General features: G+C 48.8%; 2 protein-coding genes across 16 annotated transcripts in view; one reads left to right on the top strand and one right to left on the bottom strand.

Annotated features, from left to right (window-relative positions):
* The window catches only part of TLK2 (tousled like kinase 2), a 79333-nt gene extending 66442 nt beyond the window's left edge, over nucleotides 1–12891 (bottom strand). For 2 of the 15 annotated variants that reach the window (XM_084804378.1, XM_084804390.1), the window contains exons 1-2: nucleotides 11998–12131; nucleotides 7233–7318 (exon numbers count right to left, since the gene is read on the bottom strand). In XM_084804378.1, the coding sequence (XP_084660504.1) occupies nucleotides 7233–7313 (81 nt within the window). In that variant the 5' untranslated portion in view covers nucleotides 7314–7318; nucleotides 11998–12131. Of the gene's footprint in view, nucleotides 1–7232; nucleotides 7319–10402; nucleotides 10453–10902; nucleotides 11519–11997; nucleotides 12132–12212; nucleotides 12826–12866 lie in introns of those variants that run through there. The other 13 variants (XM_084804386.1, XM_084804376.1, XM_084804382.1 and 10 more) reach the window with 13 other exon arrangements.
* Nucleotides 12892–12896: 5 nt separating this feature from the next.
* LOC146340886 (uncharacterized) lies at nucleotides 12897–16080 on the top strand. The gene is made up of 3 exons (XM_084804396.1): nucleotides 12897–13578; nucleotides 15238–15343; nucleotides 15847–16080. Exons 1-3 carry the CDS (start codon nucleotides 13200–13202, stop codon nucleotides 15980–15982), a joined length of 621 nt encoding a protein of 206 aa, XP_084660522.1. The 5' UTR covers nucleotides 12897–13199; the 3' UTR covers nucleotides 15983–16080.
* The last annotated feature ends 10 nt before the right edge of the window (nucleotides 16081–16090 follow it).

Here is a 16090-nt window from a genome sequence, read left to right as displayed (position 1 = left end):
TTATAAAGGAACAAGCCCCTGCACAAATCTCCCAAATCAAACACGAAGAAAAGGCCACAGAAAAGACGTATCTGAAGAGAGAGCAAAAAAAGATGGTGAACAACAGAAAGCAAATAAGAACTGAGAAATAAGAGATGAGCAAGTAACAATAACATTTGAGACTCGAAAAGAGGATCCTGGAGAATGAATGAAATGGGGAGGAGGGTAGATAAGGAACAGCAAAGGATGTAAGGATTTAAAGGCACAGGTGGGTAATTTCAGAGCAGACACCCCCTGCCCCCCATGGACCACATTCCTGGTGCTGTCACACCACCAAATGGATGGCAGCAAAAAATCCAGGGATTTGCTGCCGATTTTCAATAGCAAACCACTACAGAACACTAAAACAGCCAAATTTAGCTTGAAAGCAAGCAAAATTTGGCTGTTTTAACCTTCTGTAGCTGTTTGTTGCTGAAAATTTTACCAGCAGGCTACATGGAGGGGGGGGGAGTGTGTGGCCCACCCCTGAATTAAAAGTGAGGGAAAGAATCTTATGATTACAATAAAAAATGACTGCTAGCATAAATGGCGATAAAGCATACAGATGATCAGAATGAGAAGCAGCGAAAATAAGGTGAGCAGCAAATTTGGTAACAGAAATCAGTGCTGAAAGGTGGAAAACGGAAAGACCAATAATTACCACAAACAAGATTAAAACCTAGGCAGAGCAGGGAAAATGAGCAATTTTTGAAAATATTTAAGAGAAAGAAGGGACAAGATTTAGCAACAGAATTAAAATGAAGAGGAGGAATGAGACCTACTCTCAGTGTAGAAAGCCAAGATGAAACTGAGATCACCAATTTCTTTGGCTGCTGTCAGAAGGACAGAAGAGAGGGAGCGAACGTAGCCTCCTTTGGGAGCGAGTTCCACAGCCTGGGAGTGGCCACCAAAAAGGCCCTCTCTTGTATTGCCACCAAACACACCTCTGATGATAGCAGTCTCGAAAGAAGGCCCTCTCCAGAAGTTCTTAAAGACTGGCCAGGCTGATATGGGAGAAGGCGGTCTTTCAGGTAACCTAGCCCCTCATAGGTCATAATCAGCACTCTGAATTTTTTCCAGAAACAGATTGGTAGCCAGTGAAGGTGCTGTAACAAGTGAGTTGCAGGCTCTGGTCCTGGTCAACAATTTCACTGCAGCATTCTGGACCAGCAGAAGTTTCTGTACAGTTTTCAAGGGCAACACCACGTAGAGCACATTACAGTAGTCCAAATGGGATGTAACTGAAACATGGGAGGTAGTGGGCTCCCCCACACTGGAGGCATTCAAGATGACGCTGGACAGCCATCTGCCAGGGATGCTTTGACTTAGATTCCTGCACTGAGTAGGGGGTTGGACTCGATGGTCTTATAGGGCCCTTCCAACCCTACTGTTCTATGATTCTATGTTATGTGACTGTGGCCAGATCAGATGTATCTAGGAATGGGTGCAGTTGGCGCACTAGCCTCAGGTGTGCAAATGCACTCCTGGCCACCGCGAAGATCTGGGCATCCAGGTTCAGGGCCGAGTCCAAGAGTACATCCAAACTGCAAGCCTGAGTCTTCAGGGGGAGTGTAACCCCATCCAGCACAGATTGAATCCCTATTCCCAGAGCTCCCTTTCGACTGACCCAGGAGCACCTCTGTCTTGCCTGGATTAACCTTAAATTTGTTTGCCCTCATCTAGTCCATTACCAACATCAGGCACCAATTTAGAACTGGAACAGCTTGCTGGATTTGGATGGAAAAGACATACTGGGTTCAGATGACACAATAACCCACAATAGGTTAAATAAGCTATGGTGGCTTATTTAACCCATCACTGGTTATTGTGTCACCTGTTGAGAATTTTTTAATCCACAATGGCTTATTTGGCTGAAATAGCCCACTCTGATAATCCATGGTCTGCAGTAAAGGGTTATTTAACCCACCATGGGTTATCGTGTCATCTGGTGCTCACCATGGCTTATTCTGGTCACCTACAGAGTCAGCTTGCAAGAGCAGCCAAAACCGCTGCAGCCACTCTGCTCCAGCCTGCTGACCCCTTTTCCTGAGATCTGACAAGCAGCCCAGGGACAACCACAGCCAAACAAGCACAGCTTTCCCTGACACCGCACTATAGTTACAAATGACAGCTTTCTCTGAATACAATGACAGCCTTGCACTACCCCACTACAGCGAAGTTACACAATGACAGTCTTCTCTGACTGTTACTTTGAAACTGTACAGCTTGGTAAATAGGGGAAAATTGGAGAATAGGGGAAGAACTGCTCACTTTTCCATGAAGAAGCACAGTTCAGCAATTATCCACTACAGCATCTGAAGGCTCCGCATGAGGGCCTCCCAACTGTGCAATTTTGCCCCATTCCAGCAAACTGTCAGGGAGTTATAGCTCCCACCCCCTTTTGCCTCTCTGGTCACTTTTCCAAGAAGAAGCAAAATGGCTATGGGGGGAAATACGCATTTGCACTTTTGCGCAATTTCACATTAGCGCTAAAGCACTATAGCACACAGTAGAAGATCTGCAAGCAATGTCTGGGGTGGGGGTGAAATGTGCAACTCCACTTTGTCGTCGTTGACTTTGACAACAATAAAGACATCTATGGCTATGGGGAGGAAAGCACAATTGAGGGTTTTGTTCTGATCCTGCAAACACCCAAGGGTTTATTTGTGCCACCTCCTTTTTGTTGCACCTCAGATTTTTCATCCTCTGGTGTAATTGCACAGGGTTTTGATGTTGGATTGGATGCCTCCCGACTTGGGGAGGCTGTGTATGAAGTGTTATCTCGATCCTGCAAACCCCCAAGGTTTTATAGCTATCACCCCCTTTTTAGTGCACTTGGGATTTTCGCTTCTTGGTGAGTAATCGCACAGATTTTTGATGCTGGATTGGGTACAGCCCGACTGCGTTTTAGAGGTGAAATAGCGCCACTGCTCAGGTGGGAGGACTGCAGCAGGTGAGTCAAATTACACACAGTCGTTTAATGAGCTAGTCACAGTAACTTTTTAGCCCATTCATGTGGCAGGGGATTGTGGACTATTTAAAAAATAAGTACTCTGCATAGGTTATTAACCCACCATAGGTTATTGTGACATCTGAACACGGCCATAGAGGTGGGTGTCATCAGCATACTGGTGGCACTGACCCCCAAAACTCCAGACAATCTCTCCTGGTAGTTTCATGTATATGTTAGATAGTATAAGATGCAACACTGAGAGACAGGCCAACAGCCATGGCATCCAACAGGAATCCCCCAGAACCACCTTCTGAGATCCCCTCTCCAAGAAGGTCCAAAACCACCATCTAACAGTGCCTCCCAATCCCATCTCAGACAGATGGGACTGGGAGGATACCATGGATGATGGTATCGAAAGCTGCCAAGAGCTCTAGCAGAAACTAAAGGGACACACTCCTGCTGCCCAGTTCCCAGGGCAGACTGTCCACTAAGGAGACCAAAGCAGTCTCTGTCCCATAACCTGGCCTGAATCCAGACTGACATGGGGATAATCCATCTCATCCAGAAATCTCTGGAGCTGAGAAGTCACCACATATTCCAGCACCTTGCTCAAGAATGGAATCCTGGAAACAGGCCAGAAATGATCAAATATGGTGGAGTTCAGGGAAGGGTTGATGGGTTGTTTTTTAACATCTTACCACTGCCTCCTTTAGGCAAGATGGAATTCCCTCTGCCCTTACCCACTCAGCCAGTCGTCTGTCCCCCCCCCTGCCACCAGCTGCTTTTATAAACCCTGAAGGGCAAGAGTCCAGCATGCAAGTGGTAGGCCTCACTTCTCCAGGAATCCTGTCCACATCCTTGGGCCATACAATCTAAAAAGTATCCACTGTAACTGGTCAAGCAGGAGCCAAAGTTACATCCACCAGACTTGTATAAACTATGGCATCCAAATCAGTATGGATACTATAGACTTTATCTGCAAAGTGCTGTACAAATTGGTCACAGTGGGCTATCAAGTGGTCCACCTCTCAAAAGTGAGCAGTTCTTCCCCTATTCTCCAATTTTCCCCTATTTACCAAGCTGTACAGTTCTTCTTGTGTGTCAGAGTGTAACAGGCCTCTGACCCCCCAAAAAATATCCACTAGGCGACTCTGAGTAGAGTGGTGGTGAAGTACAATTTCTTCACCACCTTCATTGCCACAGAGTAGGCTTTCCAATGAGTTCTATCTAGCCCATGTTCAATAAGATTTGTTCTGAGTTTTCCACCAATGTCACTCTAGTCGATGTCCTGCTTGTTTCATAGTCTGCAGAACCCTGGAAAACTAGGGGGCTCGCTGGGCTCCAATCCATGGGAAAGGGCGCTCAGGAGTGATTGTGGCAACCACCCAGGCCATTTCTCCATTCCAGAGATCAACCAGGGCTTTGACAGAATTGCCTGCCAAAGTGACAGGAAAATCCCCAAGAGCCACCAGACAGCCATCCAGATCCATCAGCCTCTTGAGGCAGACCATTTTAAACAACCCCCCACCCCTGCAGGGGCTCTGAGTCCCAGATCCAAAGCATGCCCTGCTGAATGAGCAGGGCGAGATACTAATTGGGACAGATCCATGGTAGCCAGAGAGGCCACGAAATCCTGAGCCACTCCCAACAAAGTGGCTTCAGCATGTATGTTAAAGTCCCCCAGCACAGAAAGCTGCGGAGTCTCCAGCACCTATCCTGAGACCACCTTGGCTAGCTCAGGAAGGGTGACTGTTGAACAGCAGGGTAGGCGGTGCACCAACAGAATCGCTATTCTGTCAAACACCAACCTTTGAATACACACACTTGAAACTGGAAGACTGTGGGATGGGGCACATGGACAAGGGGATCAAACTATGATAAACCACTGTGATTCCGGGGGGCCCCTGCCCCCCAGGTCTTGCCTGTTGCAACACAGAGAACCCAGGTAAGCAAAGCTGGGAGAGATTTACTCCCCCACTCTCATCCAACCAGGTCTCTGTGATGCAGGTCAAATCAGCACACTCATCCAGGAACAAGTCCTGGATGGTGGCTGTTTTCCTATTCACCAACCTGGCATTCAGCAGCAGTATCTTCAACCCAGGGGGACTCTCACCAGGGCTACTCAGGCTATCTGATATGGAAGACAGCTTGGGAGCAACCAACACCCTTTTGTATTCCCCACCCACATAATGACCCAGCTGACTCCCATCACCACGTCTCCCTCTGCCCTCTACTGTTTCAGTGACTGCTCCTGTAGCCCTCCACCTCTCTTTGCCTTCTTAAAACTTAAAAGTAGGTCTAATAACACTATGTATACCCAAGGCGGCAGATATACAGGCAATCCCTTCCTTCCTCCCCTCTGTCCAACAGCCTAGATGGCTCTCACTCTTGTTCACCCCCAAAGTGCCTCCCCCAAAGGGGCAGCACCAATATATAGACTCCAACACACGCTGTAGCTGAATGTACTGCCAACTAGCACTAGCCAGTAAATGATATCTAATCTAATCTGCAATACTTAGTGGCAAAAATTCATCATCTAATCCTATTAACTGATCTAAAGTATAAGTTTCACTATCAGCCCAACTCTCCCACCTAAAAGCCCGTCTCTCTATTTTCAAAACTTGGTTCTCCCATAAAGTCAATTTAATGTGAGAATATGGATTAAACTGCAGCTGACGAGCCACTGCATTCCAAGTCTCTCTCACTGCTAAAATTGTTAGTGGAGCCATTCCTTTCTTTTTAAAATACCTAGATCATAATGCCATCCAGCCAAGAGGTACCAAATAATTTGATTCCAAAACGACCTTTTCTTCCCCCCACACACCCTTTTTCGTTGTTTTGTTTGCAAATTTAAAGAATGTTTTAAGGCATTAAATAAGAAGAGAAAGCTTAGGTGGAATGCACAGAATATTAAAGGTTGGATCCAGATTTAGGCACATGCAGCTGGGCTGCTTCCCTGACCCGTCCTCCCCACAGCAGCCCCTTCAGCCCCCTGAAAATGCTACAGAGGGTTGGGGGACCTGCTGAATGGGAATAGTTGTGGTGGGGGAGTGAAGGAAATTGGGCAGAGGCACATTCCATAAGCAGAGCCTTTCTGTCAACAAAAGGCAAATAATGGAGCCAACCCTTATAAGATTTAGTTACAGGTGATTATGTGACTTCCAAGTTAAAACTGCATAAATACAAGAGGAAACAGACAATAAGACTGAAGGAACAGAAAGGTAAAACCAAATTGCCAACAGCACATATCTAATAATTAATACCAAGAATAAAATTACCAAAAGAGGATACATACATACAGAAAATAATTGAAGACGGCTGAGAACAAAATCTTGAGGAATAGAGAGAGAAACTGGAAATGAAAGTGAGAGAACTATGGAATAGGCTAGCAAAAAGAATTACTGCAGTGATAGCTATGAAACGCAAAGAATGGGTCCAAAAAGCCAAACCACCAAAGGACCCAAAAGGATCATGAACTGAATCTATTGTATCTAAACAGAAAAAGCAAGTTTGTTAGACACACAAATTAAGGGAATTTCTAGAATTTTGAGGCAAGGGAACTTGCCATACTTGCCAACAAAGTTCACTTCCCAACTGATAGCACCCCACTTCTGTTAACTTCCACTGCTCAGAAATCCTGAGCTTTGCATATTAAAACTAAGACAGGCTTTAGAGGTAATGATATTTCAGGCTATTTTGACAGAATATGTGGTTTCAGAACTTTTAGATCAGGAGTACATAACTTCAGGTCTGGGGTCCCAATCTGGCCCTCCCAGATAGCCAAGCCCCTTATTGTGTGTGTCCCCACACACCAACTACTGATCGATTGATTTCCTGGCTTTTGTTCAGTTTTTCCCCATTCTAAAAGGCTGAAAGGTCTCTCTTAAGGCTTAGTTACTGGCAATACAAGCTTTAAGATAAAATATGGTGTTATTTTGGTCCCACCTCTTTTTCCTTTAGCCCTGCTCACCACTGGAATGTAGCCCCCATGAAATGGAATATGGCACTTGGGCTGAAAGTGGCTCTGCACCCCTGGTTTAGGTTAGAAAAAATCTACTTCAGCAATTTTCTCCCCCACCGTGAGTGGAGACCACAAACATCATGAAGCAATATTTTCTCCCCCACCACCAACACCATGAAGCAAATTTAAAACCGAAAGCGAAAGCAAAATATACTCAAGATTGTTACAGTCCACCCAGACATCTAATACAATGGTACTAACTGTGTTTGAGTTTAATTATATGGCTGTGCTCATACTAACCTTTGCAACACCTGCTCCAGTGAATCTGGCCTCCAACAGTTCCTGCCGTCGTGGATCCAGGCTATGCAATTCTTCCATCATATCTGCTAATAAAGATGACAATACACTGTAAATAAAATGTTATAACCGGGAACAATTAAAGTTTGCCATGATACCGCTTAAGTCTAAACATGAATCTAAAGAAACATTAACCGCATTAACCAACTACATACACGTGGTGTATGTGGCATTACAACTCTGACATGTTATGGTTACCACTGGAACTGTACCTATCACAGCCAATGTCAATTATTCCTTGATTGAGATTTAGCTACCCACCACACACGTACCACAATCCTTACCTCTCCTTTACCATGCACAGTTGAATACAGACTTTAGTTATCTTTCTCCACTTGGATAAAGAGTACAGTTAGTGCTACAAATACCCCTCTTTCTCATCCCAGCAAAGGACTGTAGGAAAGCATTTTTAATACAATTCTATCTACCACCAGAAACAAAGGAGCAGAGACCGTAAGGACAACATGCATGCAGCAGTACTGTAGATACTCCTTGTGTAACTCAGGAGTAGCTCACTATTCCTGTAAAGAGAAAGACAAATGCTAACATACCGAGAGATTCTTATGTTCACATACACCTTATGGGCTGGGTCCAGAACAAGTTAAGCAGACTGTAGTCCAACTGGAATCAATTGGACATCAGTCTTGACTAAGGCATGACTAACTTAGCCTGGATCCAAACCACTACTCTTATCCCCTCTAAAAAAAGGTATAGGTGTCCCCAACCAGTCATGTCCGACTCTAGGGTGTGGTGCTCATCTCCATTTCTAAGCCGAAGAGCCAGCGCTGTCCAAAGACACTTCTGTGGTCATGTGGCCAGCATGACTGAACACCGAGGTGCACGGAACGCTGTTACCTTTCCCGCCGAGGCGGTACCTATTTATCTACTTGCAATTTCTTGCTTTCGAACTGCTAGGGTGGCAGGAGCTGGGACTGAAGACAGGAGCTCACTCTGTCACACAGCACTTGGGTCTCGAACTACTGTCCTGCCGACCTTCCGGTCTGCAGTTCAGCATCTTAACCCTTCTAAATCTGGGGCTGTGGACCCCAGATGTTTGAAATAGTTGTAAAATTTCTTTAGCACACCTGAACCAATTCATAATCTATGTGCTCCTCAACAATTATAGCAGGGTAGGCAACTTGGTGCTCTCTGGATGTTTTGGACTACAGCTCCTACAGTCCCTGCCTATCGGCCACACTGGCTGGGCCTGATGGGAGATGTAGACCAAAGCATCTGGAGGGCGCCAAATTGCCTATCCCTGGATTATGGTATAATTTGTGCTGTGGTGCTTCGTCTCCTTTTTTCTTTTCGTTTTTTTTAAAAATAAAATGTTTAACTTACTAAGCTATCAGGGATCTGATTCACCCCTATTGAAATGAAGGGGTGAATCAGGAGGGGGAGGGAAGGGGCCTGGAGACCCGACAAGAAGCCACTTAGAGCAGCTTCTGCAGTCTCCTCCCCTCCCCCAAGACCACCCCCTTTCCTGTCTCTGCGCTCCATTTCAGAGGACAGAGATACAGCCTGTGCGAAGACAACCACACTGACTATGAGGGGGCTGGGTTTCTGGGAACTGAGTGGAATCCGACCAATCCTATAACCCTCTAAACAGTCTCTAGTGGCCATAGTATTGCTCCCTTAGTCACTCTCTCCTCAGCAGTTAAGTTACCAATATTTGATCCATTAGAAATTATTGTATATGCTTGCTATATTTTAATTAACTGAAGCAGTTTGTTTCCAAAAGCCCATAATCAAAGTAACTAGTAGTGTAGCTAAACAATAGTTCAAGTTTTTTTTCTCACTCCTATTTTATTTTGAAAACTCAGAGATACAATAAGTGTTCACAGACAAAATAGTCATCCTTTGTTGCAGAGTAGGATCTTCACCATAGTTCTGTACCCTGCAGTTTCTGGCTGACTCCTTCAAATTTTACAAAGCTAAATATCACAGAAATGAAAGCATGAATGGATAATAAGGGGAGAAGGAGCATTTTCTTCTCATTTTCCTTTAATGCACAATGTCCCAGACAGATCTACCATGAGCTTGATTCCTGAAGGGTACCAACGAACACTAAAGCAGAACCGAGGCCACGACAGGAAAAAAAAGGGGGAAGTAGTTAGAATCTCTGAATCATTTCCACTGTCTCTGAAACATACAATTTAACAGCTGATTTACAAAAGGGTAGAATAGCAAAGTGCATTGGGCCTAATGATTCACATATTCCTGAATGCATGGTTCCCAGAAGTATTTGTTCTACTTTCATTTCCCCAACTAAAAGATAACGTGTTGGATCGCTCTGCATCTAGCACATGCTTATAAGGATGTGCTTCTAAGCTTATAAGGAATGCTTATAAGGAATATTCCTGACATGCTTATAAGGAATATTCCTGAAGGACAGCATATGCCCTTAAGAAAGGGGAGAAAAAACATACCAACATCATACCAATTGCTCTATTTGCTCTCCATTTGTCCCCATCACCAATAATCTGGAAAAATAGCATTGGTGCAATTTTTGAAGTTCACCAGTTAAGAGAAAAAGCAGTGAGCTTTTTAACACTGACACACAATAGTAAGATACCAGGATAGGACTTCTTTCTCCCATATGAGCCTGCCTGTTCACCAAGATCTTCTGGAGAGGCTCTCCTCTGTGTCCCACCAACATTGGAGTTGTGTTTGTCTGGGAAGTGAGAGAGGACTTTCTTGATGGCTATACCCTTCCCTGTCAGCCCTCCACTGGTGGACTAGAACCTTTCTTCACTGGCAAGCATCTGGCCTGCTAAATTTTTCCTTCTCTGGCATTTTGTTTGTTAACTGTTTTATATACCATCTCTTTCTGCTTTTAACTTTTTATTAGTCTTGTAATCATGTTGTTAGTCTCACTGACCATTTTTATTAATGGAAAGGCAGGATACAAATATAAATAAGTTGGTTTACTGTGCACTGTTGATGATAATCCTAAGAACATCTTATGAATATGGCTGTGAGGCTTACACCTTAGCCACACTTTTGTTTGGAAATAAAAAGTTTACTGCAAGTAATGGGGCTTCCACGTAAGCAAGTTTAGAATCAGGGTGTCTGTTAGAAGGAAAAGAGTTGTTCTAATTGAGTACACTTACACATGTTCTCAAATCCCCCAACAAGACAGCTGAGAAGACTCAAACTACAAAGGAATCAGCAGAGAAGGCCATGAAGTCTGTAGAATTATCAGAAGTATACAAGTTAAAAGTAAATCCACACAATGGTGGGTTTGTCACCCGAGGGACTTCTGACTCCTAAAGCAGGCTGGTATCTGTAAAAAGCATTTGTGTATGTTTTAAACAGACTTCTTATCATCCCGCACCCCAACATACACACAGCATGTGAAATTCCCTTCAGTGGGAACTGAGAATCTCAAGTAAAGACTGGTGCGTGCAGGGGGATGGCGGAGTGACAATCAAAGAAACAGTTTATTCACTTTTATAAGATTATAGGCTCATGAAGACATAATCCCCCTCCATATGTAAACCTCCAAGGCTCACATAGTGTTTCCCCACTCCAGCTTTGCCTCCCCACTATTCCCCTGAGGACATTTACTTTACTTTGTAACCTCCACTCCACACCTTATTATTATTATTACCTTATGCCTGGCTTCCTAAGATATGCTCCAATGTATACCAGTACATATACCTCAGATTTCCAGTTGCTGGAGATCACAAGTGGAAGAATGCTATTACACTCATGCCCTGCTTGTGGGTTTCCCTTAAGCATCTTGTTGGCCAAATATGAGAACAGAACGCTGGACAAGGTACTGGCCTTTGGTCTGATCCCACAGGGCTCTTCTTATGTTCATTTTAGGGAAACACGAAAGCACCACATCGGACTTAACCCACTTTAAATGAGGAAATAGGGGGCGTCACTTCACCCCCATGGGCTCTCTGCACAGACAAGTTGCCAAGAGATAAGAGCATCAGCTCTTGAAGGCAATCGTTACTCTTCCCTGCTCACTACACATCTATCCGCTTACACTTAAGAAATGGGAGCCACCCCTAGTACTTCCACGGGGAGTGACAGAACTTTTCACTTGTACTTAACCACTATCAACCATTTTAGAAGTCAACTGAAAAACCCACCACCCAAACTTCCAGCCGCGGCGACTCCCACCCGTGGCGGGCTTCCCTCCCGCGAGGACGCGGTCGCTGCCATCTCACCCCCCTCTGCCCGCAGGACACACCCGAGAAGCCTCGCGCTCCCAGGCCGAGGCGCCAACCCCTGACACTAGGCCTAGCCAGTCTCCGCCGCCCCCCCGCCACTCGGAGGGGCGCGCGCGTCCCCCTCCCCGCCCAGAGTCACCATGGCAACGCATGCTTTCCCTCCCCCGCCGCCCACAGGCGCGAGGGCAGCTCCCCCCCCCCACACGACCGGCGAGAACGCTCCCCTAGCGACAGCCCAGGCGCTCGCCCCCAACACAGCTCGCCCTCCGCACGCCCGCGGACGCACCCCCTTTCACCCAGCAACGCAGGCCTGCCCCGAGGCCTACACGCGAGGCGGCAAACGTGGTCGCCACACGCAAACGTCCGCCTCACCCCCACCCCAAATGCCGCCGCCACCACCGAAACCCCCTTCTCCGCTTTCTGAACCACAGGAAGACGAGAAGCTGCCCCCTCCCAGCCCAAAGGCCTGCACGCGCGCGAGTGTGTGGGGACGTCGTCCCCCGCAACGTTACCATAGTTACCTGAACCCCTTTCCTCAGGCTTCACTCACGGGGGGGCCCTCCCCTCCCGCACGGTTACTATGGAAACCAGCGGGGGTGGGCTCGCCAGGCCTGCAGAGACCGATCCCCCCCAAGATGTTACCACAGCAACTAGAGGGAGGGGGAGGAGAAAAGGCGGCCCGCGGGCCCACGTACCCCTCCCATAAAAGCCACACGCCACCACCGTGGACGGTTACCTCGGTAGCTCCAGAGGCACCTCTTACCCGGACCCCGAGGCCTGCGAGCGGGAGAGGCGAAGAGGCCGGCCTGCTCATCAGCCAGCCGCGGCCTGGAAGGGCGACGGAGGGAAGCGAGCCTCCTGTTCCTCGGAGGAGCATGGGGACGGTGCACGGGACGCGGGCTCACCTGTGGCGGCTCGGGCAGGCTCCGCTTCTGCCTAGCCAGTTGCGGGGCCTTTTTGCTACCAGGAGAAGACGGGGAGGGAGAGGAGGGACCGCTGCAGGCGGAGGGGGGCGGCGGCGGCGGCGGCGTTTTCTCAGCAGAGACCAGGAGTGATGCAGGCCGCAGAATCCTCGGCCTCGCGTAGGCTCCGCGCCCGGCAAAGGCGATCTCGTTCTCGGGAGGAGTGAGGGACTCTCCACCTTTTCCCCAAGAAAGGGATTAGCGAGGGAAGGAAAGTGAGTAGCATAGGGTGGGGGGGGGGTTTACCCAAAAAAAGATTCAGGTGTGTGTGTGGGGTTGCAAGTTGCGATCAAAGGGGGCGGGTAGCCCCCCCACATTTCACTGCCCCCCCCAGTCTATACACCCCCTTTCCCCGCCCTTCTCCACTTAGTCATTTTTTTTAAGCCCGGCCCCCGGATCGATTGGTGCAAAAGAAAAAAAAAACACACCACTTGTGAAAGCTCGTGTTGTCTCGCGAGATTTGCACGGGTGGGAGGGGGAAGTTGGTGCTAGTGAGAAGAGGTGCGGGAGGGGTCGGGTCAGTGCGAGGAGGCGCCAGAGGCGCGGGGCGGAGCCGCGAGGACGGAGGGGGCTCGCGAGGGGCGGGGCTTCACGCGGGCACGAGGCTGCTTCGCGCTGCTGGGGTGGCCGCGAGGCGGGGGCCCCGCGGCTCAAGGGGCAGCTGCGAGGGCGGAGGAGTGCCGGGGCGGGGTCTCCCTCGGGGGGCGAGGCCCGCGTGGCGGTGCTGGCGACGCGAGGGCCGGCTGCGTGCGTCGGGGGGGATGCCCGGCGGGCCCCCGTGCCACAAGAGGGGCATGGCGGGGGCTGTGGCCAGGGCGGTGCCCCGCGTTGGTGGTCGGGCGCCTCTCCACCCGAGATGGGGCCACGCGCTGTTAGGCGAGGGGTCCGCGCGGGAAGGTCTGTCTCGCCAGGGCGCGCGGAAGGGAAGGGAAGGGCAGCTTCAGGCCGGTTCTGTATTGAGAAAGCCAAGGGGCGCGCCGCTGAGTGAGGGCGTTCGCGCCAAAGGGGCAATTCCAGACGCAGCGCCTTTGGGGGAGAAAAGAGCGTGCAGAACAGCCTGCGATGGTTTGTGGCTTCCTGAAGAGATTCGCGCAAGGAGGAATTTCGTGACCTTGAGAGAGCCTGGGAGAGGTATAAAAGGTATGGTGGGGTGGTCATGAAGGAGGTGGCAGTTCCCTGGGGCATGGTTTAAAGTGCAATCCTATACCTCAAGCCAGCCCCACTGAGTCCAGTGAAGCTTACTCCCAGGTAAGTGGGCACAGGATTGCAGCCTTAGTTGATGAGCAGGTGGATGGAGGCTTTTCCAGGACAGACCGGCAGTCAGTCGCCAGAAGTGTGCAATATTAATGTGCCAATAAAAAATTAAAATCCTGGCAAGCGGAGTGGGGATAGCTTGAGGTAAAGTACACCATGGGGAGGGGATTCATATCGTCTCTTGCCCTTCATGTTGAGTGAACTAGGAGACTAAGCACTCCACATGTATTTGCTGAAAATCAGAGTTTTCTTGAAGCAGCAACTGAATCCCTAAAAGTCAAGGCTGGGCGGGTGGAATCACACATCTCTTTGGCTTACTTGACTTCTTATCCCCTGAAAGACACCCCCCTTCCAAAACTGATAGCTAGTCATTTCCCCAGGGAATTACAGCTGCTCTTCCCTCAGAAGCATCATCATTGGGCAGCTGCTGAGGCCCCAGCACGCTGGCAGGATCCACTGCTGATGGCCTGGACCCCCTTAAAAAATACCAGCCTGTGCTTCAAGCACCACTGGGCAACTGAGTGGAGCTGCTCAGAATGCCTTGGAGGGATGCTGCATCCAGAGCATTGTGGGAAATAGATCTAGCCACCTGGCACTGTTCAGAGTGCTGCTGCCGCCTGCCACTGCCAGCCTGCAAGGGGATTCTTTGCCCCAGGACTGCACAGAGCCCCAAGCGGTTCTGTAAAACTGTTTTGTTATACATAACATAACTGAGGATGCAGCTTTCTGAAGCACCAACATTAAAATGCAGGACAAATAATCAGGCTCACTGACACCTGCAACATAAGGTTGCTTAAAACGTAGTGCTTGCTTAACATTTAGAGAAGTGCTGCAAGACACATACTAGGAAACATGAAGCAGCTTCCAAGTGGTTCAGGCCACTCGGGTGCAGCTTTTCCTGCCAGATAAGTGCACAGGATTGCAGCCTTATGGCGTGATCCTATACTTGGTGAATTGGAAGTTAATTTCTACTTTGTTTAAGAGGACCTGCGCTGTAATCCTAACTGAAAGATCTGCCCGTTGGAGGGTGCTAAGAAGAGGTGGCATTCTCCCCAGCACTCAGCCGAGAGATCTGCTCCATTAGGGAGGAAATGCCAGTGGAGGGGGAAATGGGGGAGGGCATGATGTGAGCAAATAGCTCATCCAAACCTCCTTCATTCCATGGACATGCCCACTCTGAAGGCAAGTTTCACCTGGGCAAGAGCTAGTGTAACTAATTTCCCTCCCATTGAGTTCTGTTTCCTGCCCCACCCGCAATGGAACAATGAATGTCCAGATTGGGTGCTGCTTTACAACCTATCACGGCACGCCACTGCCAGTTTATAAAGCCCAAACAGGCAGACCAGAACCCACATGACAGATCACATGGCATGGAGCTAGATCTTTCTGGCCTCATGTCATGTGCACTTGGAGTTCACATGGGGGAAAACCTATGGAGAAAGGGCACTTTGACAACTCAGGGTTGTACTCTCTATCGCAGAGAGGGCTTTGCACACAGAAACAATCCTTGCAGCACAAGTGGGAGTTCATATGTTCTGCTAACAGCTCTCTGTTTAGAACCCCCATATCCTGGCATCCTCGGAGGATTGCAGCCACAAACACCAAATACCAGCCCAGGAACCGGGCTCACAGAGTACAGCACCCTGCCTAGGTAAGGCATTGGGGGGGGGGGGGCACAGACACTTGTTAGAACTGCTGAAACTGTCTTCCTTGTGCCCTGACTCGCCCGCCCGCCCACCCACCCAATGTTGAGACTGGGTACTACCTTTGAATGCGGGGAATCTGATGCTGTCTCCGGTCTTCCCCCTCCCTCTTTGAATTGGCACATTGTCCCAGGTACTTCACTCCCATGAGCAGATGAAGGCAGGCTCCCCACCCGCACATTCCTCCAACACAGGGGCCCAAGACAGAGCACCCCCTCCTTCCTGGCAAGGCACAGGCTGCAATGGCTGCCTACTGAAACCGACCCCTTTCCCCCCAATCCCCCTTTCCCATGTGTGTCGATATTGTGAAAGCAGAGTGCAATTCAGCAGATGCTGTTTGCTCTTGTAGCAGCATCCACAAGAGAACAAATTCTCTAGTGCAACTTTCCATGGTCCACAGCAAACTGCTCAGGCCATTGGCTAGCCATCCATATTTACCTTTGTCTTGCAGAATCAGACCTGGATGCTCTCAGCCATGCATATTGTCCCCACCCACAGAGGTCCATTTCAACCCCGAAGAGGACAATAGGAGGAACGGCACTCATGGCTTTCCCCCGTCTTCCCTCGTGGCAGAGGGGAGAGGCTGATACGTGAGCACCGCTTGCTGCACCCAGGGAGCCCCATTCCCACCACACCATGACTTCAACCCATGCTGCCCTGGCATGCCAGCTTTTGCATGTGGTGTCACAGATGTT

The sequence above is a fragment of the Heloderma suspectum genome, chromosome 6, assembly GCF_057233095.1.
Source record: "Heloderma suspectum isolate Gila_16-S chromosome 6, 16-S_ref, whole genome shotgun sequence".
Classification (NCBI taxonomy): domain Eukaryota; kingdom Metazoa; phylum Chordata; class Lepidosauria; order Squamata; family Helodermatidae; genus Heloderma; species Heloderma suspectum.
The sequence above is the reverse complement of the archived record's forward strand: the minus strand, read 5'-3'. Positions and strand labels throughout refer to the sequence as shown.